Source organism: Neolamprologus multifasciatus, chromosome 10 (assembly GCF_963576455.1).
Source record: "Neolamprologus multifasciatus chromosome 10, fNeoMul1.2, whole genome shotgun sequence".
NCBI lineage: Eukaryota > Metazoa > Chordata > Actinopteri > Cichliformes > Cichlidae > Neolamprologus > Neolamprologus multifasciatus.
Window position 1 is genome coordinate 32,564,221 of NC_140448.1, and position 20,159 is coordinate 32,584,379.

At 44.5% G+C, this 20,159-nt stretch overlaps 2 protein-coding genes across 4 annotated transcripts; one reads left to right on the top strand and one right to left on the bottom strand.

Moving 5' to 3' along the window:
• Positions 1 to 835: 835 nt before the first annotated feature.
• Positions 836 to 8,607, top strand: LOC146510574 (uncharacterized). Of its 3 annotated transcripts, none has more exons than XM_085174932.1 (9): positions 836 to 1,207; positions 1,893 to 2,123; positions 2,388 to 2,526; positions 3,354 to 3,499; positions 4,090 to 4,142; positions 5,424 to 5,548; positions 5,873 to 5,980; positions 6,940 to 7,149; positions 7,299 to 8,607. In XM_085174932.1, exons 2-9 carry the CDS (start codon positions 1,921 to 1,923, stop codon positions 7,608 to 7,610), a joined length of 1,296 nt encoding a protein of 431 aa, XP_085031058.1. In that variant the 5' UTR covers positions 836 to 1,207; positions 1,893 to 1,920; the 3' UTR covers positions 7,611 to 8,607. The 3 variants fall into 3 exon arrangements, with proteins under 3 accessions (XP_085031058.1, XP_085031056.1, XP_085031057.1); XM_085174930.1 differs by having other exon boundaries at positions 836 to 1,114; XM_085174931.1 differs by having other exon boundaries at positions 836 to 1,114; positions 1,898 to 2,123.
• A 1,350-nt stretch (positions 8,608 to 9,957) lies between these two features.
• LOC146510575 (P2Y purinoceptor 3-like) lies at positions 9,958 to 20,058 on the bottom strand. The gene is made up of 3 exons (XM_085174936.1): positions 19,298 to 20,058; positions 14,749 to 15,357; positions 9,958 to 13,727 (listed from the first exon to the last, which is right to left on the bottom strand). Exons 2-3 carry the CDS (start codon positions 15,189 to 15,191, stop codon positions 12,818 to 12,820), a joined length of 1,353 nt encoding a protein of 450 aa, XP_085031062.1. The 5' UTR covers positions 15,192 to 15,357; positions 19,298 to 20,058; the 3' UTR covers positions 9,958 to 12,817.
• Positions 20,059 to 20,159: the final 101 nt, after the last annotated feature.

The following is a 20,159-nucleotide window of genomic DNA, read 5'->3' on the forward strand; positions in this document are numbered from 1 at the left end:
AGACTCTTAGAGGAGGTGCTCTGATGCAGGTCACATGAACAAGATCTCACTTCATCACAAAGAGCTTTTCTGTCAGAGCAAAGTTTCCCTCCATCGTCACTTCTACAGCAGAGCATTAAACAGTGATTCAGTGAGGGTGGCTCATGATGTGCATTTAAAGAGGAAACTCAATATTTCTTTTCTGTTTTTAGATCCTGTTAGATTTAGATCCCGAAAACAGATCCGGTGGAAAAGAGCAGAGCAACAAGACAAAGCATCCCAGGCTGCAGAGCCTTGAGCACAAACACAGACAGAGAGAGAGAGCCCACCTGGACCCTCTGTTTGTTGACTGAGGGTGTGTTGTTACCTGCTGCTCTCACCTGTAAGAGTGTAAGCGCTGTGTTTATGACAGGACATCTAAAGTAGCGGGAACCAAAACAGATGAAGGACCGAGGACTGATCAGTGAGGAGTGCAAACACCATTCTCAGAGGTCAGCTGACTGATACAGCTAACAAACATTTTATTATAAAATTAACTTCAAAAGAAACCCGGACGTGTAGTTTTAGTCATTTTTGTTAAATACTGACACGACAAGCAGCCGTAATAGGATGGTTAATACTCTAAAACCTAAACTATCATCGAACTATTTTTTCAAAATAATAAAGTCCGTTTATTTAAAAACAGGAAGCATTGATCGGAGGACTGTACAGCTAAAATAAATACACAAATAGTTCGATAGATAAATAAAATACCAGCAATAAAATGTAACACAGGAAACAAAATCATAATAATACATCTGAGTAAAGTAAATCCACTCAGGAAACTAAATGAAGCTAAAATGTTTTGAAAATAGAATAAAATAAAATATTATTTTTCCCGTTTTCTGGCGCTAAACGTCCTTATCTGCTTTTATTGTGAAGGGCTCCGGAAGTTTTTTTTATTACGTTAGCGGAAGACACGGGACCGTTTTCTCCGTAACACCAGGGCCGTTGTGCGGTAACCGAGCGGTGTTGAGACGTGAGTCGTGCCTCGGTACCTGGATGGACGCCCAGCGGCTCAGTTAGCTAACGTTTGAGCGATGTTTTCGCTGATTTCCGCGGACACCGGGGCGGGAAACGGTTGAGCGGGACGACGGTAACTCCTTGTTTCTTCATCATCACTGATTAATCGGTGTTTTGCTTAAAAGTGCCGACTTTAATGTAGCAACGGAGCGATCTGCACTGACAGGTAGACTTAAAAAGTTTGTGGCCGCCTGGTGTGGGCATGCGCAGTTTGCAATATGGGGTTGAATAAACGTGATTTATGAAACTGTGGCTGAGTTAGCTTGTTAGCATTCTGATAAGGGAGTTGTTCATATTTGCTCATCTGTGAAGTGTGGAGGAGCGGATCTAAGGGCTCAGACTGTAAAGTGGCAGCCTGCAGGTCCAAGTCCAGGCTGGGTTCAACTGTACTGAACGCTGTTAGAGTCACAGCGTCACCTTTGACCTTTAAACTCGCATAACTTTTATTCTTTGACTCTAACAAAATAATCAGACTATACAGAGCTTCAGTTCCGCTAGTTTTAACTCCTGCCTCTTTATGCCAGTTTTCTTCTGATTGGCCGCCCCTCATAAACAGAACATTTAATCAGCGGGTGGGCGGGGCTTCTTCTGGAGAGCAAAGCCAAAAGCAGCAAAATGATCATTTTGATGCTCGGAAATATTTCACATTAATCAGTCATCACCCAGTTATCCATCTGTGCTGTGGCTGTGTTTGATGTGAGCACGTAGCACTGGAACATAGATCTACAACAGGAAGTGAGGTGGAGCAGATCTGCACGTACTGTATTCATACAGCATGCGTGCTCGTTATTAGCTGTTTACTCACTGTGATAACCAGACCTCATCTCGAGCGTTTGTGTCTCTGTGCTCAGTTCAGGTGGAGTCACCAGCACAGACCTGATGTTGCAGCGGGTGGCGGTGGTCGGTGCCGGAGCAGCCGGACTCTGCGCGGCCAGGCACATCCTGTCCCGTTCAGGCCGCTTCGCTCCCCCGGTGGTGTTCGAGCTCTCTGAAAACGTAGGCGGCACCTGGTGTTACGACGAACGTGTTGGAAAGCTTGATAACGGGCTGCCGGTGCACAGCAGCATGTACAGAGACCTCAGGTAGGCTCACCTGTCTGCACACCGTCGATGGGCTCGCTGCGAGCTCCACGTTTCAGCAGCTTTGCATAATTTATGTTGTAAAGTCGTCTTTAACGCTTCAATCCTGACTCAACTAAAGCCGAAAGTCACAGTTGTTTCTGGTGCTTTCCTGCGGGCTCGTTCTCTCTGCAGTCTCCTACATCGACATGAACATGAGAGAAAGGCTGAGCTGCAGTGAAGTTTCCTTTCTGTCCTCACAGTTAATGTTTTCTGATATTCCGACAGGACCAACCTGCCCAAGGAGGTGATGATGTTCCCGGACTTCCCCTTTGAACCCCAGCTTAGCAGCTTCCTGCCCCATCAGGAGGTCCAGAGGTACCTGGAGAGCTACTGCCAGAGCCACGGCATCCGGCCTCACATTCGGGTGAGTCGCCCGGGATTCTTCTGAGTCAGATTTAACCTGCTGGCTCTCATAACAGTCTGTGATGTCATGTAGTGAACTTTCTTTTTTAACTCCTGGTACCAGAAACACGAGCAACAATCCTAACAGCTGTTCATAGGCAATAAAGATGATCAAGGCGATTACCCAGCATCCTTTGTACATGAAAATGTACCAGCGGTGTTGCTTCCTCAGGCTTAATGAAGCCTGTTCATAAAGCATGGTGTGACACACCAAACTCAAACTCAAAAAAAAGTTTTCATTTCCTTTTTCTTTATTCATCATCTCATTTATCTTCCCTCTGCAGGCGCACGCTGCATTAAATAAACCATAAAACCCAAACAAAGATACAGCAGTTACAAAAACACTACGTCACAGCACTAAACACAAAGTCCATCCATCCAATAATAGTCCTGACCTGGTTAATGTTACATGGCTGCGTTAAAAGAAATAAGTGTGATTGTGGTTTTTTCAGTTCTGGTTTATGAAGCCGTGACAGTGATCTGATTGGCTGTAACAGGGTGTTAAACATAAGGAAACATCGCTGCATCCAGGAACAGCCTGATGCTTCGTCACTGATGGAGTTTCTAATATGACTAAACTGCTCTCTAGTATAAAGCCAATACCTGAGTACCTGCCACAGGTGTGGACTCCAGGATCATCAGAGATTTGGAGACGATTTCAGCTCCGTCAATAAAAATCTGCTCGCCTTGAATTTTCTAAGAGATCTGATTTGTCTCAAATATGATACAATACAAAAGTAAACGTCCCGCGGCGCCACTTTCACTCCTCACTGTGACTCTTTTTGTCAGTTCAACATTGTTGTGGAAAGCGTGAAGCCTGTCAATGTGACGACAGAGGGCGAGGTGGAGGAGAGGACGGCGTGGGAAGTGACATCATCGGATTCTTCAGGTCATCAGAAAACTGAGACGTTTGACTCCGTCTTCGTCTGCTCGGGGTGAGATCACACTGCGTTCTGTCTAATGACCAGCAGGGGGCGATGGCAAATAAAAGTAATAGTGCAGAAAGCTATGAATCTGGTTCTGTGACCAACACTTTGCCGATGAGTTGATGGTCTCAGACGTAGTTTAAAGTTTCATTAAATCAAAGGTTAAACTACAGCATCTCATTGGCTAATGAGCCGTAACACCTGGTCAGTGTGTGGCTGCGATTCAACATATTTGCATCCACTAATTATTCCAGAGAGGAACTTTAATACGATGTCTTTTTAAAAAAGTCTTTAAATGTTGACATTTACAAATAAAAGTGTGAATCTTGTGAAGTCGATTTTGTGTTTTGGAGAAAGAAAATGATTTTATTCAAAAGCAGAAAGTTACAAAAATGTGTATTAAAGCTCTTAATTTGAAGGTGAGCATTTTATTTTGAAATTACTCTGTAGGCTGTATAAAGCAACTAGCTGCCTGTTTCTCAGCTTTACTTCAGAATAAAAGCCTCTGCCTCCTGCTGCCACTTGAGGGCGCCAAAGCTCTGAGTTCACCTGCTTCAGCGGCTCTTATTATTTTGACTCTTATTTCGTCTGTTTTAAAGGCACTACTCAGACCCTCACATCCCACTCATACCAGGCATCGAGAACTTTAAAGGTAAAACAAACATTTATGCCTTCATTAAAAAAAAAGCTTTTACAACAAGCAAGTATTTTAATGAAAAGTTCCTGATATGATAGAAATTAGTTTTTCTGAGGAGATTGAATGAATGCAGTGAACTGATGACGTCATCAGGTTTATTCTTAAACTGCAGTAACATCTGTGAACACTCAGTCATGATTAGCATTAATCTGTCAGTTTAGTACATCGAGGTTCGCTGGTGCTAGATTGGATCCTTTCTGTCTGCTGCACACTGAAGGTGTGGACAGTTTTGCGAGTTCACAGCAGATCGTGACACTTCAAACTGAGCCGCATCGCTGTGAGCTTCAGGAATGTTTGTGCGGCTGGTTAGACACACCGGCATTGTTTGTTCTCATTTTGTGTGAATCCCCACAAAGCGTACCTCGGGGTGTGTTCAGACACCTCCGGGAAACCTTCGTGTTTCACTCAGTTGGTAAAATCAGAGGTTTCAGAGGCTTCTGGACACCAAAGAAGTTTGAATGAAAGCTCAACAGGCAGCTCAGCCAAGTCAGAGTCAGAGAGACTTTATTTATCCCCAAGGGGCAATTAAGATAGATGCCCTGCCGACCGTACATACAATGCACAAACATCACATTGGGGAGACCGGTCACGCTAGGTAGCACTGGCCGGTCGACCCCACGAGCAGCCACCCGAACCGAAACCATGGAAAATGCACAACATGAGGAAAGACGAGGAGAACAAAAGAACTCCTCCCAGACTGAGCTCCACAAATCAGCACATCTCACAACATAAAGACATGAGCTTCGAAGGCGTTTGGAGGGAGTGTAGGTCTGCATCAGTGTACATGTGTGTGTTCAGCTGGGAGAAAGTGTCCCTTCACCCGGTCAGGCAAAAGTCAGCAATCTTCGGTCGACGCGTGACCTTGAATGAGGAGGAAGAGTCACAACAGCTGTTTTGTGTTATTCCCGTCAGCTTTTGCCTTGAGCGTCCAGCTGGCGCCAGGCGGGGCCGCATCAGATGAAGATGGTAGTTGTTGTGGTTAGTGCGAACAATCTGCTTCCGGTTTTACAGTTGGTCTAACGTCCATCACTGGTCACCAGGTCTCTTTATTCTCGTTGTTCTTCTCCATACTGCGTTCAATAAACAGTCTTGAGTATTCACAGCCCCGCCCATCGTCTATCATGTCGGCCAGCCTTGTGGGACAACTTTTGCCCCGCCTACTCTGGAACAACTGTCACCGCTGCACCAAGCATCCCTCCCATCCATTCTAGAACCAGTGTGCCTCTCTGTGTGCAGGGAAAGTGCTCCACAGTCACTCGTATCGATTCGCGGAGCCGTTTGCGGGTCAGTCGGTGGTCGTTCTGGGAGCCAAAGCATCAGGTCTGGATATTTCCCTCGAGTTGGCCGATGTGGGTGCCCAGGTAACAACTAACATCTGCATGCAGATGTATTCTTTTTATTATTATCTTTATTTCTTGCATATTTTAGTTGACGAGCTGGCACCAGTGGGTTCCTCCTCTGATGGGAGGAAGGTGCATGTTCCTACATTTGTATTAACTGTTTGACAAAGCCACAGGGAGCCTCTGGAGGAAGAGGAGTGAGAGCAAAGACGTATAATTGTGTCTTTAAAGAAGTTAACAGCAGGTTGCATAACTGCAGCCTGGGACGAGCAGCGAGTGCAGAAAGCGTGTGACGGAGCTTTAGACTCACGGTAATTTGCGTGTTTTTCTTTCTTCATCTCACAGGTGACTCTGAGTCACCGCCGCCCTCGGATCACGTTCCCTCTGCCTGATGGGATTCAACAGTCCAGCTCAGTAGAGGCCGTCGAGGACGACGGCAGAATTCGCTTCCAGGTGACGGACCTCAACTGTATTAATCCTCCACTGCAGGAAGTCCACCTGATACAGTGGCTTGCGAAGGTATTCGGCCCCCCAGCTCAGTCAGATTAGCGTTTGTGAACAGCAGTTTTCAGATCTTGCCACAGATTCTCGATTGGATTTAGATCTGGACTTTGACTGGGCCGTTCTAACACATGGATATGTTTTGTTTTAAACCATTGTTGCCCTGACTTTATGTTCAGGGTCGTTGTCCTGCTGGAAGCTGAACCTCCGCCCCAGTCTCAAGTCTTTTGCAGACTCCAAGAGGTTTTCTTCCAAGACTGCCCTGTATTTGGCTCCATCCATCGTCCCATCAACTCTGACCAGCTTCCCTGTCCCTGCTGAAGAGAAGCCCCCCCAGAGCATGATGCTGCCACCACCATATCTGACAGTGGGGATGGTGTGTTCAGAGTCATGTGCAGTGTTAGTTTTCCACACATAGCGTTTTGCATTTTGGTCTCATGTGACCAGAGCAGCTTCTTCCACATGTTTGCTGCGTCCCCCACATGTTTGCTGCGTCCCCCACATGTTTGCCGTGTCCCCCACATGTTTGCTGTGTCCCCCACATGTTTGCTGTGTCCCCCACATGTTTGCTGTGTCCCCCACACGGCTTGTGGCAAACTGCAAACAGGACTTCTTATGGTTTCCTGTTAAGGGGCTGAATAATTACGCACACCCCACTTTGCAGTGATTTATTTGTAAAAATGTTTGGAGTCATGTCTGATTTTGGTTCCACTTCTCACGTGTTCACCACTTTGTGTTGGTCTTTCACCTGGAAGTCCAATAACACTGATTCATGTTTGTGGCTGTAATGTGACAAAATGTGGGAAAGTTCAAGGGGGCCGAATACTTTTGCAAGCCACTGTACATAATAAAGTTCAAGCAGACGCCTCCTGTGATTGGTTGGTTGTGTTTGACACTGTGATGGGTTCCAGGACGGCTCGGTGACGGAGGCGGATGTCCTGATGTTCTGCACCGGGTATAACTTCAGGTTTCCGTTCTTGGACGCAGCCCAGCTGGGTCTGGACATCCAGGACCAGATGATGTCGCCTCTGTACCGCTTTCTGGTGCCACCCGCCTTCCCCTCGCTCTTTTTCATCGGCATCTGCAAGATCATCTGCCCCTTCCCCAACTTCAACTGCCAGGTGAGCGGCAGTGTCCCATCATACCCACTGTTCTCCACTGCAGCCGCCCAGTGTAGACGTTCTGAGAAGCAGAGCGGACTCACTCTGGTTTGAATGCCGTTTGTTAGGTAGCTTCGGTTGTTAGGTTCGTTTGTCTTCTGTCGCTGCAGGTCCAGTTTGCCCTGGCCGTGTTGGAGGGCTCGGTCACGTTACCCCCTCGAGTTCAGATGGAGGATGAGGTCCGGCGGGAGCTGCAGGAGAAGCTGGAGCGGGGAGTCCAGCATCGCCACCTGCTGATCTTGGACCAGGATCAGTGGGAGTACTGCAACACACTGGCTCGCACCGCTGGCTTCCCACTGCTGCCTACGGTCACACGCAGCCTGTATGAGGAGGTGTGGCGGCAGCGACAGATTCACCCCAAAAACTACCGGAAGCTCAATTACAGGCTGATCAGCGACTTGGAGTGGGAGCTGATCAATTAATCGGTGAAGGGCAGGTGTGCAAAGGAAGCTGAGTCTCTAGCGCCGCGTCTTCAAATTTACTGCACTTGCTTAGATTGAGGACTTCCACCCTCATCCGTAATTATACTTTATTAAACTGAATAGCCAATGAAAACCTTTTATATTTAAACTCCCGCTGCATCTAATAAAGGCTAATACGTCATCAAACCAAAATACATCGACACTTCAGTTAAAAGCAGCAGCTTTATAGGATGCACAAATCTCGGACGAGCCCCCAGTTTAGCTCAGAACACAAAGAGTGGTCTCAAAAACCACCTTACAAATATTCGAAAGCTTCAACTTTTGTGCTTACCGTGTGATAAATGTTCTCGGCTGCTAAAGCCGCTGTTAAAAACACACCTCAGAATTTTATTGATCTAAAAGTCCAAAGTATTTAATACATATTGATTTGTGAAGGCTGCTTTTACTCCCTGTGAGTCAGTGATGTAAACTGGTGTGACTCCAGAGCTGTCTGACTGGAGTTTATAACAATGGCGCTTTGCTTTTAGTTTTAATTACTATTATAAAGGACAGTTAGTCAGGAGTCGATTCAGCTCATTTTAAATGAGCTGATCAATCTGATTCTCAGGCCTTCAGGATCTCACAGCATGAATCTGAATGTGTTTGCCCACAGCTGGCAGCAGACAGAGTGAGCTCAGTGACATTATCACTAACTGCTCTTTATATGCTGAGATTTTGTTGTGATGAAGGTGTTTTGCAGCGAATGCTGGTCGTCACTGTGTTTTTAATGGGCTGATCCCTGCAGCGATGTCCTATGGATCAGGGCTGACAGGAACTCTCAAAGTGTAATCAGATTACTGTGAAATCATGGTTCCAGCTCCACAGAGGACCAAGCTTTGTAGATTTAATCACCTTCTAGTGCCACCATCTGCTGTGATTAGCAGAGCTGCCTCTAATAAACACTCAAATCTACCTCAATCATTACAATAAACGTTCATTATTTCAAGGACAAAGACTCGCTAACTATATGCTTTAGCAAAAAGGAAAGTTTGAAGCCTAATCTTGAAAGTAGAGATAGTGTCTGTCTCCTGAATCCAAACTGGAAGCTGGTTCCACAGAAGAGGGGCCTGAAAACTGAAGGCTCTGCCTCCCATTCTACTTTTAAATACTCTAGGAACAACAAGTAGGCCTGCAGAGCGAGAGCGAAGTGCTCTAATAGGGTGATATGGTACTACAAGGTCATTAAGATAAGATGGGGCCAATCACAGAGATGAGTCCGCTGTCAGAGGCCATAAGAGGATCATTTATAATCTTCACTGTTTCTGTGATAAGCTTTAAGTTTTTCTTTGGTAATTTAGTTCAATGAGTTCCTTAATTTTCTGATTTTTGTTGAAGATCTTGGGTGTAGTGAGAGAAGTTATGGAGGCACCACCCCCCTAATAAAATACCTTATTGTTGCATCGGCTCTTGTTTTTAGAGGAAAACTCACTATTTGTCGTCCATCTCGTCATTTTACTTGTTTGTTTTGGTTATTTTTAGTTTAGTAAGTAATAAAAGTGTTCACTGTGTAAAACCTGACCTCTAGAGTGAAATCCGTTTGTTTTGTGTTAGCTCACCACACAAGCCGTGTTGCAGTTTTGTTTCTTTCTCTCATGTTTACACAGCACGGCTCCTGTAAATAAACTTAATGAGTCCACACAGACTGTTTCATGTGTCTCCAGAATAACTGTCTGCAGTTGGTGTAATATTAATTCTGTCTAGTAGATTTCCACTACACAGATATGCCCTAAGTGCAACTCAGGAATGCTCGTCCCGCCAGCGTATGTCGGAAAAAGAATCTAACTGTTAGCTCTGAGAAAGCCTGGTAAAGACGGCTCACCATATTAGTCAAAAATACACGTGTGTGTGTGTGTGTGTGTGTGTGTGTGTGTGTGTGTGTGTGTGTGTGTGTGTGTGTGTGTTGGAAAACACTAAACATGGCAGCATAGGAACAAACTCTAAGTCCATGGAGGCTGGGGTCTGCCACACCAGACAGCTGCAGGCTGCACATAACAGCAAGATGCTAGCAGGCAGGGCATACATGGAACGCCATAACCAAGTGGCCGGCATAGTGTACAGGAACATCTGTGCCGAGTATAACCTGGAAGTCCCGAGGTCAAAATGGGAGACGCCCCCAAGGGTGGTGGAGAATGACCGAGCTACGATCCTGTGGGACTTCCAGATACAGACGGACAAAATGGTGGTGGCTAACCAACCGGACATAGTGGTGGTAGACAAACAGAAGAAGACGACCGTAGTGATCGGTGTAGCGGTTCCGAATGACAGCAACATCAGGAAGAAGGAACACGAGAAGCTGGAGAATGGTGGTACCCGTGGTAATCGGAGCACTAGGTGCGGTGACTCTCAAGCTAGGCGAGTGGCTCCAGCAGATCCCGGGAACAACATCGGAGATCTCTGTCCAGAAGAGCGCAGTCCTGGGAACAGCTAAGATACTGCAGGACCCTCAAGCTCCCAGGCCTCTGGAGAACTTAAAGACATGTTGAGGAGGTAGTTTATCCATTTAAATCAGCTGTGTTGGATCAAGGACACATCTGAAACCTGCAGGACACCGCCCCTCGCGGCCTGGAGTTGGACACCTGTGTATTAACCTGTTATCCAATAACAATGAAGGTGTGATTGGTTCATTTGATTTTTTCCTTTCCTTTCTGTTTCCTGTCCTTTATTTAAACACAAATTGATTTATATGTTATTATGACCCTGATGAGGGTCATAATAATGTTGTTCCTCTTTACCTTCAAGTGTTGCTGGAGTTCCTGCGGTGTTCGTTTCTCATGCACCTTAGAAGGTGAAGTTGTGCCAAAGATTTCTGTTGCTATTTAATCTGTGTATAAAAAAGATGTGAGTTTTTTTCCACTTTCTTCTGATTTTGGTGATGTGATGTATTTGCAGCACATTTGCTGCATTCAGTCCAGGCTCTGAACTCTGACTTAACCTTTGTTTCTCTGATGATAGTTTGAGGTTAACATTTGTTTACCAGTGAAAACATAATTGCTTGATTATGTCTGAGATGTTTTGGAGACGTGTTCCTGTGCAGTGACACCGCTCAGTCACCGGTTTAGTATCCTGTCAGCCTCGGCTGGACTTTGTATGAAAGCTGATGTTTCACCCAGAATCTAAAACTGAGTGTAATAAATAACAGTGATGACAGGAATGCTGCTTAGTATTAGTTATTGTATGATGGTCAGCAGAAGCTCGGCTGATTTGTCTCTAAAAAAGCTGATTAAACATTTCTCACGTTAACCACAAACAAGGCCGCACAGAGAGCCGAGTTCAACACCCACTTTAATCCAGACAAAGTCCCACAAACAGAGAAATGAGGTGTGGTATCACCGAGTGACCCAGGCTGGACAACAACATGACAGGAAGCTGCAGCGGTGCCTCTGAGGGAGATCCATCCAACCAGCCGGGCCTGCACGGCTGCAGTCAGCAGGTACAAAAGTCCTCACAGCATAAAATCATAATGGTCACTTTAAAATGTTAATAACTCATCAGTGCTGAAAACACAGCGTGTTTCTAAACGGGAAGTGTTCCAGTTTGAGTAAAACGGACACAGAGCAGTTTCTACTGATTGGTCAGGACTCCCGTGTCCATGATCTGTATGCTTATTGTTTAAAATTCAACATATTTAACATGCAGCTTTAATCAAATTTGGCCTTCAGCGGATTCATGTACAAATATTTGTCTTCTCCGCCTTTTTTCTGAGAGATTTCCTTCTACAAATGTTCAGATTCCCCAAAGCACAACAGTGAAAACATTTCACAGAAGGTGAAGGTGGAGACGGCATTTTCTGTCAGCTGTGAAGAGAAGACATTTATTTCATAAAGAAGTACATAAAAAATGATTCATGTGTATTTTCAACATTGCAAACCCATCCATCTGTTTTTTTCTACTTATCCAAAGCAGCGCCGCTGTGGTCACAACCCTATCCCAGCTGTCAAAGGTGACGTGCACCTGGACAGGTGTAGCACAGTGAGACAGGTGGGCATTCTGAACATACATGTGTTTGGACTGTCGAAGGAAGGCGGAAGGAGAAAGGCGCGAGCCGCCCTCCCTTCAAGCTTTGACGATACGGCTGTGAATTGATGAAATTCTTGATTTATTCGTTAAAAGCAAAAACTTGTCCCTCCCTCCTGTGTGAAGTGAAATGTTTCTGCTTTGTGAATCAAAGAAATAAATACAATAAATAAAAACAGATTAATGCAGGTAGCTAATCGTTTCAGAATCATCCATACTGAGAGTATCGACGGGCAAATCAACATGGAAAAGCTCCTCTTAATGCACTTAAGGTAAATAGCCTACTATTTTAAAGAAAGGACCTCAACAATCGGATGATCTGATATCGTCGTGTTGGTGTTGTTCCCAGATCATCATGAAAATGTTGTTCCAGGTTCAACATTGCAAGTGACCAATCACATTGTTGTGAATTCTTTTGCGCGCCAACCCATTCGTGCATTTATGAAATTCCAGTGTTGCAAGGACAATATCAATTCTGCTTAGCGTTTATCAAAAGGTTATGGTCAGGGTCTGTTGATCGGCAGACAGAGGCGGTTTCTTGCAGCTTAAGTACAGTTTTTTGTTTTATGCCGGTTTTTCCCGAAGTCGCAAAAGTATGACATCACAACATTCTGATTGGTCACTTGCAATGTTGATCCTGGAACAACATTTTCATGATGATCTGGGAACAACACCAACACGACGATATCAGATCGTGCTCAACAATCAGATCATCCCATATAAGGACCACTTGGCAGTAGTGGGGAGGAGCCAAGCTCACTTTGCTGCTGGTCATGAAATCAACAATTCAGGAGCTCAAATCACTAAATTAAGAATAAATATATCAGAGTTTCTGTTAGAATGTTGGGACTTAACGATTTGACAGCTTTGTTTACAATTCAGTTACAGAATATTTGAAATAAACACCATCTCCTCCATCAGTTTGTCACTGTTTTCATTTTTACAAACAATTCCAGTATTCAGACTGACTGGTAACAACGTCTGGCCAGGTATCGCTGCAGTTTTTAAAAAGCTCTATGCTTTAACAAGTTGGAAATGCTTCTTCTTAAGAAATTACCAATGCCATGTGTGGTGCAATGAGGCGTCTGTAGACATCCTCAAATCAAAAGCAGCAATCCCACATGGCCTGTAACCCACTGAGGATCTATGGCATCCTAGAAGATAACTCTGGAGGACTTGGACTCGTTCTCTATGTGCACCTCCCTTTCAACCCTCTCGGCCACCTCATGATCGTCTTCTCCCACTCCATCTCTTTTGAGGATCTTCAGCGGCCACCAGAGGGAGCCGTTCCGGCGGTCTCGATGCATGGTGCGTTCGGCTGGCCAGCAGCTGGGGCCACCTTTATCGCCCGTGAGGAAGTAGAGCAGAGCATTGAGCCATGCGTTGCAGGAGGCCAAAGGTCTGGTGACCTTGTAGCAGATGGAGACGGTCTTCATGGCATTGCAGCCGCCGAGCTGTCCCCGCCGCAGGAGCAGGAAGAGCGTGCGAGTCACATGGAAGGGTAGGAAGCAGAGTGCAAACAGCAGTGTGATAGTGACAATGGTTTTAATGGATTTCCGCCGCCGGCGGATGTAGTGTGAGTACTGTGAGCCAGAAATAGAGACGGAGGTTCTCTCGCGCCCTCGAACTCCTTCCACAGACCCGTCACCCACTGGTCCATCCTCGCCACCCTCTATTGAACTGGGAGGAGAGCGCAGGGTCTGAAATATTGTCCGGACCACATGGGAGTAGCACCAGGCAATGATGACAAAGGGCACAAAGAAACCTAGAAGGTGGAGAACAATGCCATATGGGACGTAGTCTGCAAACTCCTTATCTATGGCATCATCCCAGCAGTTTATGTACTCCTCGCCGACCTGGTCTCCAGTTCTGTTCCCATAATCGCTCCCTTCTCCAGGCTCAACAGCCTCACCAGCTCGACGCCTAACGTATCCGGTCTGGGCGAACCTGAAGATGGGGCAGGTGAGAATGAAGACCACCACCCAAACTAATGCGCAGATCCCCTTCACCACCCGCTTACTTTCCAGTGTGATGGTCCTCATTGGATGACAGATCCCCAGATACCTGTAGAGAGACGACTAGTGGTCAGTTCAGTCCGTCAGTTTAACCTCTGCTTATTCAGCATTTACACTGAGGTTCATATAAACTGTTTTCAGCCATGTGTCGAACAGAAATAACAGAAAACTCAGAAGAGTTGATCTGAAAGGAAACAGCTTCTCGTCTCAGTTCAGCACGTGATTACTAAAATATGAGCCAACCTTTCACATAAATAGTATTTTTATGCAAATCTGACAACAACATATCAGGTGATCCCGCTAACAAACTAACACATGAACCATACCTACCTGAGCTAATGGAGCAAATGAGAACTAGCCTTTATTTAGTATTGACTGATGACAATGATGTCAGGTTCAGATTATCAGGGGTCGAATTATCAGCTGAAGCTTACCCATTCAAACCTATTGAACAATTATGTGGCTCTTTAACCGAATGGCTTTTGGTTAGGTCGGCAGTTTATTTTGATGACAAGCTCTGAGGTCAAACCCATCAGCTCACCTGCTGCAAACATCCGATCAACTTCCGATGGGCTCAAAGATCAGAAGAATCTGATAGCTTGCTAATTTCCTGTTAGCCAGTCAAAGTTCAAATAGCAAAGATGAGAAATCCATCAAAAATTAACATTACCAGGAAATAATATGAGCAGTAATTATTTGTTTGTAGTGTCGGTGAAAGTGTGCTTGTGGTTATGAGCTGGAAACAAAGGGGGAGGAGCTGGATTTTACTAAACCAGTCTCATAATAACAACGATTACAAAACAATTTGATAAACAACAAAAAGCAGCAAGACGCCATCAAGCCGACTTTAACCTGAGCTTTAATGGCACCAACTGGAAATCTGCCACAACCAACTCTTGGTAAACTCTGAGAGTTGGTCGTGACATTAAATCCAAACAGTCACAAAACTTTCATTTATTTGTATTTATTGTGCAGATTTTCTGGTATTTTGGTTAAAGTTTAGACAACATTTATGCGGAAGACAAACTTTTACATTTTCATTTTGCTGCACTGTTTCTAGGCTGTCCTACCTGTGCACAGAGATGCAGGTAAGGAAGAAGATGGAGCAGTAGAGGTTGAAGTAGAACAGGAAGCGTACGAGGCGGCACATGAAGTCCCCAAACACCCAGCAGTCCCTCAGCACATAGCTTGCCACCAGGAAGGGCAGAGACAGGCCGTACATCAGGTCAGTGGTGGCCAAGTTCACCATATAGATCAGTGAAGTGTTCCAACGGCGTCCATGATGGCAGCAGGAGCGCAGGAGCACCACTGAGTTGAGGGTAAGGCTGAAAAGGAAGGTCAGCGAGTAGCAGACGGGTAGGAAGACATATTTGTAGGATTCATCGATACTGCATGAAGGCAGAGGGAGTGGCGAGGTGTGCGAGGTGCCTGACGTGTTGAGATGGTTGCTCGCCACAACTGCCGCCAGCAAGCTGATGTCTGGGGTGATGCTTGAGGTTTGACTCAACCCCATGATGAACCGCTGAGGCTATTTGTGGCAGAAGAGGATTCGTTCAGGCTTGTCTGGCATCATCTCAGCTCCTTCCACTCTAGTCCTTAACTACAGTCTTCTTCAGGTGCTATCTACCTAGACATCTATCCATCCTCGGTCTCGGCTCAATGTTGACTGATCCATGTCTCTGAGAGGGAAAGAGAGCAAAGAAAACACAGCCTTATTGCCTCATTATTCTCAGGAAAGGTTGTTCAGAATGTACCACCAACGTTATGCTGATGAAGACTCTGTCTCGCTCAATTAGCCCCTCAATCATTAATGAAACTTTCCAGACCATTCGTACAGCAGGCTGGTGGTCTGTTCTATGTTGGTCAGGTTTTTTTAAAGCCCGTGTCACAATAACTGAAGAAGTGTGGGTCAAGACGCCCCTTGCAAAGCTGCTCAAAGGGCTGAGTCATGTATATTTATGATTAAAGTCAGTATACAGCAGGGTAGAAACTCAGCTGTGAGCTCTACTTTGAATTTATTTACTGCACATTATAGTGGCTACGTGTAAAAAGTCTCTGAGAGGAAGCAGCTGAAGTACAGGGTGTTATTTTTAGAGTATATTCCATGTTTATTAGTTGAGCTATTAATGGTTCCACGTGCAGATTGTTCTTTAACCTCTGAGCAGCGATCAGTGTCAGTGCACATCAACTGTTTAAAATGGTCAAATATAAATCTTATAAAAGAAGAAGTGTGAGGTCAAAATGGAAGTAAGTGACTTGATTACAAACATATGAAGACGTTTAGTGTGTTGCACCAGCACAAACTTGGTTTTGGTGAGATTGACAATATTATGTGTTAGAGGTGGGAACTGACTCTGTTAGATATGGATTTCTGGGAGTTCCTTTGTCAAGATCCAAACTATAGAGAGAAGAATACTTCAATCACGCACACAGTTGGATTTACTAACTTTCGCAACACCTGTTTTATTGCTATTTGCAGGGATATTCAACGCCGGAAACAAGCTCGATGTGATGGCAGTTATTGCTGTGTGGAGGCGTTGCAGAGATTAAAGACTGCGTGTTAGAAGACTGAGATGCTTCTCCATTGGATTCAATTTAATTGGAAAGCCAGACAACAATGTGATAAAAAAGTAAACCATCCCATTCTCACTTTTCTCAGTGAGTCGCACAACACCAGCAACAGAACTTCTTCCAGCTCTTCACTTTTTCATATCAGTTTTTTCCAACCTGCTGTGGCAGGAATCTGACAGCCTTTGTTTCCGTTTGCCTTGTCCCAAATATGGCCTCGATGTGACTGACGAGAAGAGTTCAGAGGTGTGTGTCTTTCTGGGCACGCCCTTTAGCCGGTTAAGCAGGATTCCCATCTCTGGAGTAATTAACAGAACACGTGTATTTTAATTGTCCCATGTGAAACTGAGTGTGGGTTGTGTAATAAGAAGCACACACACTCAGTTAATGTGCAAATAGTCTCTGAATCCATAAACATTATGTACATTATTACAACACTGTAGCAATGAGAACATGGCCGAAGAAGAAGAAAACTCAACACTGCAGGTGCCAGCTCTGTAACAGGTAACTCCTGCTACCTGTTCAGATCTGCACCAATGACTGTTGACTGTTTTGGTACTTCACCCACAGGACCTACAACCGTCTCCTCTGCTGACACCTTGTTGTACACAGTTTTTGGTCTTGTGAGTCGCCTTAATCATTCCACCTTTCTTAACTTCTTCAGTGGAGCTGCACTGCATTCACCCTTTCTAAAAAAGAATTCCCAAATAGCTCTCTGACAGCCAGACTGAACGCTCAGATTTTCATTAAACATGTTGTTTCGGTCAACTAGGACCTCCAGTTCAGGTGCAGAAAGTTTTTCTTTTTGCTGCTTCTCCTTATTTTCATTATTGTGGTCAACATGAGAGCGTCTGTGACCTTTACTTATGTACTTTTCTGATTCCTTTTAACAAACCAAATCATGCAGATTGGGCATGTCATGCTCAAAATAACTTTAACTGTGGAAAAAGCAACTTTTGTAAATCATCTGTAAAACCAAGTGCTCCTATTTTTGCCTCACTTAGTAAATCTGGCCCTTTATTCCAAACAGGACCTATCAGATGGGTTATCATGAAATTTAAAAGAGCATTCATGATCCCCAGAAAATAACTGATTTTGGTGATCAGTCTGCTTTTAAAAATTAGTCTGAGTGTATAATGCAAATATTTTTACTGTATTGATCTGATATTTATTTTGCTACACCAGCTGACATAATTATAAGGAGAAGGAGAAGCAAATGAGTCCACTGTACAGCACTCTGATGAATTCATGGTCTCAGTTACCTTTAGATCTTTACCATCGTACCATTAGAGTCACAGAAGCCAGGGCAAGTTTTGGGCTGGGCTACCTTGAAGTTATTGTATATGTTATGTATGTTATTGTAGAGAACATCCTTAACTTTTTTTTATCAGTGTGCTGCTGTTAGCCTCCATTAGCTGCTGTTAGCCTCTGTTAGATTCCACTGACCTTGTTAGCTGCTTTTAGCCTCTGTTAGCCTCTGTTAGATTCCACTGACCTTTGTTAGCTGCTGTTAGCCTCTTTTAGTGCTATTTTTTTTGCTGGTGTTGCTTGCTGTTCACTACTTTTAGCCTCTGTTAGCTGCAGTTAGTCTGTGTTATCTGCTGTAATTCTCTGTTAGCTGCTTTTAGCCATATTAGTAAAAGTAATAATGAACTATAAACTTTGCAGCCAGTGTTTAGCCACATATTTTAAAGCATGAAGGGGTAGAACAGCAATCTCCATGTTGGCTACTTTATCAGAATACACAATTACACACTAATCTGTGCATTCATATGCTGCATGCACAACCTATGCATGCAGCCAGGACTGCTGAGCAGCTAGAAACCTCCATCAAACCAGAACAGGACAGCGTTCCTCTGTGAGCAGCTGCTGTTAGCTCTCAAACGTTTACAGACTGATGCACAGTGGAAAGAGTCTGTTCCAACTTTTTACAGATGTGTTGCTGCCATTACATCTTTCATAAACTTTTTATATGTTTTCTTTGTTCTGTTGTGAGTAAAATATGGGTTTACCAGCTTTGCAATCATTGCATTCGTTTGTTATTTACACAACGTTTATTGGGGTTATATAGTTTTTTTATTCTTCTTTATAATTAAAAGAAGGAAATGTAAGTTGCTGTCATTATAATTGAATGAAGGGTCTTTATAATTTATCACTCTCATTATGATCAGTTATAGCAATCATTCATTACTAAGTGAGCAAACACACCATCACAGAGGATTAGATCCAGTCTGTATGTTTGTGGACTCACCTGTGATGGTATTAACTGACAGCTGCTGTCAGCTGGTGCCTGATTTCCATGAAGATATTCCTGGTCCACGGAAATTTAAGGGTGCGTTTGAAAGATTTGAAGCGAGTCTGGCCTGAAATTGATTCTGTTTCTAGTGCTTCATCTACCGAGCATCAGTGGATCAGAGCTCCCACCTTCAGCCACCCTCCTCCTCATCCCTGTCGTCCTTTGAGCTTCCACCTCCGGCTTTTTTTGGTAGACTTGTGGTTAAGAAGTCTCTGTTTCGGGCCCAAAGGGTCTCTGTGGGTCTCTCTCCTGACCTTCAGCTTCTCTGTAAATAATTGATCAGCGTTCATTCAGCCACAACTGCAGGAATGAAACCCAATACAGGGACTGCAGCGGGCGAGGAGGAAGAGGAGGAGGAGGTGCTCACAGCGCCAATGATTTTACACGAGCAGCCGAATAATTCAGAGTAGACATAAAATATTTTAATGTCTCAAGTTTAAATGTTGATGCCACCCAATATTTGTTGAATTTATTAGGATGTTTTAATGTCTTTACTTTTTATTGCTGATTGAATGAAGTATTTGGATGCTAGATATACAAATTAGCTCGACACCAACTCTCCTGTAATTGTGATGAACTGTCCTCCACACGACCCGAAATAAAATCAGCCACACATTTCAAAGCTCCTCGCCTTCTACAAGCAGCCAGAAAGTCAAATGTTCATAAATCCTCAGAGTCTACACGTTCAAAGGAATTAAAATAATTTGATCAGACTTTAAAAAGCTTCTCGTGTGGAAGCAGATAGGATCACTCACCTTCTCCTCCGGAGGAGATCCTGAAGCTTTCAGCTCCTCGCTCTGCCTCCAGTTATCTGAGGCTTTAATTAGAGAGAAAAGTGAATGGATCAGCCCCTCCTCCTCCTCCAACCCATCCGCTCTCTTCCCTCCATCATCACCACCATCAGCTCTGATTCATACAGTAAATACTAAATAAACAGAGAGCTGAGCGGCAGACCGAACACTATCAGCTGTGTGATCAAACACGGGATCAGTGTTCAAACAGAGGTCTCCTCATTCCTGTCACATCCCCTCCTCCTGTTAAACACGGCCAAAGTTTCTAACACTGAGCTCAGTGTGTGACAGTTTATCTCAGTTTTTTCTTCTCCCAGATCTCTGTGATGTCATAGTAAGGAAATACTTCTAATACAGTCATCTCAGACTGAAGATATGTGGGCTGGAGCTCAAAACAGCAGCTCCACATCAAACAACCGAAGCACTGATCCAGGATCTGACAACACAAGCTGTCTGCTCCCATAACCACCAAGTCTTTGATTTGTTTTTTGGGAAGAAGTGGAGCCAGGATTATTATGACCTGCGAATCCCAGAACAAAAATAATAATCATAGTAATGATTTTTTTTTTTTACATTACCTGATCCAACCTAACTATAAACTCTATGAATAATAGAAGTGATAAGAACCAAGAACCAAGATGTTTAGGGCTGCATACAATAGCCTGAAGATAAAAACCCAAATTTATCCTGCAGGTGTTTATGTGTCTAAAACAGGGGTGGAGCTCCAGGCCTCGAGGGGTGGAGCTCCAGGCCTCGAGGGGTGGAGCTCCAGGCCTCGAGGGGTGGAGCTCCAGGCCTCGAGGGCTGGTCCTCAGGTTTTAGATGT

Excerpts from the sequence above, each read along its gene's own strand:
- LOC146510574 (XM_085174932.1), top strand. The coding sequence starts at position 1,921 with ATGTTGCAGCGGGTGGCGGTGGTCGGTGCCGGAGCAGCCGGACTCTGC. Across the intron at positions 4,143-5,423 it reads AGGCATCGAGAACTTTAAAG|GGAAAGTGCTCCACAGTCAC; the intron begins GTAAAACAAACA and ends CTCTGTGTGCAG. Across the intron at positions 5,981-6,939 it reads ACGGCAGAATTCGCTTCCAG|GACGGCTCGGTGACGGAGGC; the intron begins GTGACGGACCTC and ends GATGGGTTCCAG.
- LOC146510575 (XM_085174936.1), bottom strand. The coding sequence starts at position 15,191 with ATGGGGTTGAGTCAAACCTCAAGCATCACCCCAGACATCAGCTTGCTG. Across the intron at positions 13,728-14,748 it reads ACCTGCATCTCTGTGCACAG|GTATCTGGGGATCTGTCATC; the intron begins GTAGGACAGCCT and ends GTCTCTCTACAG.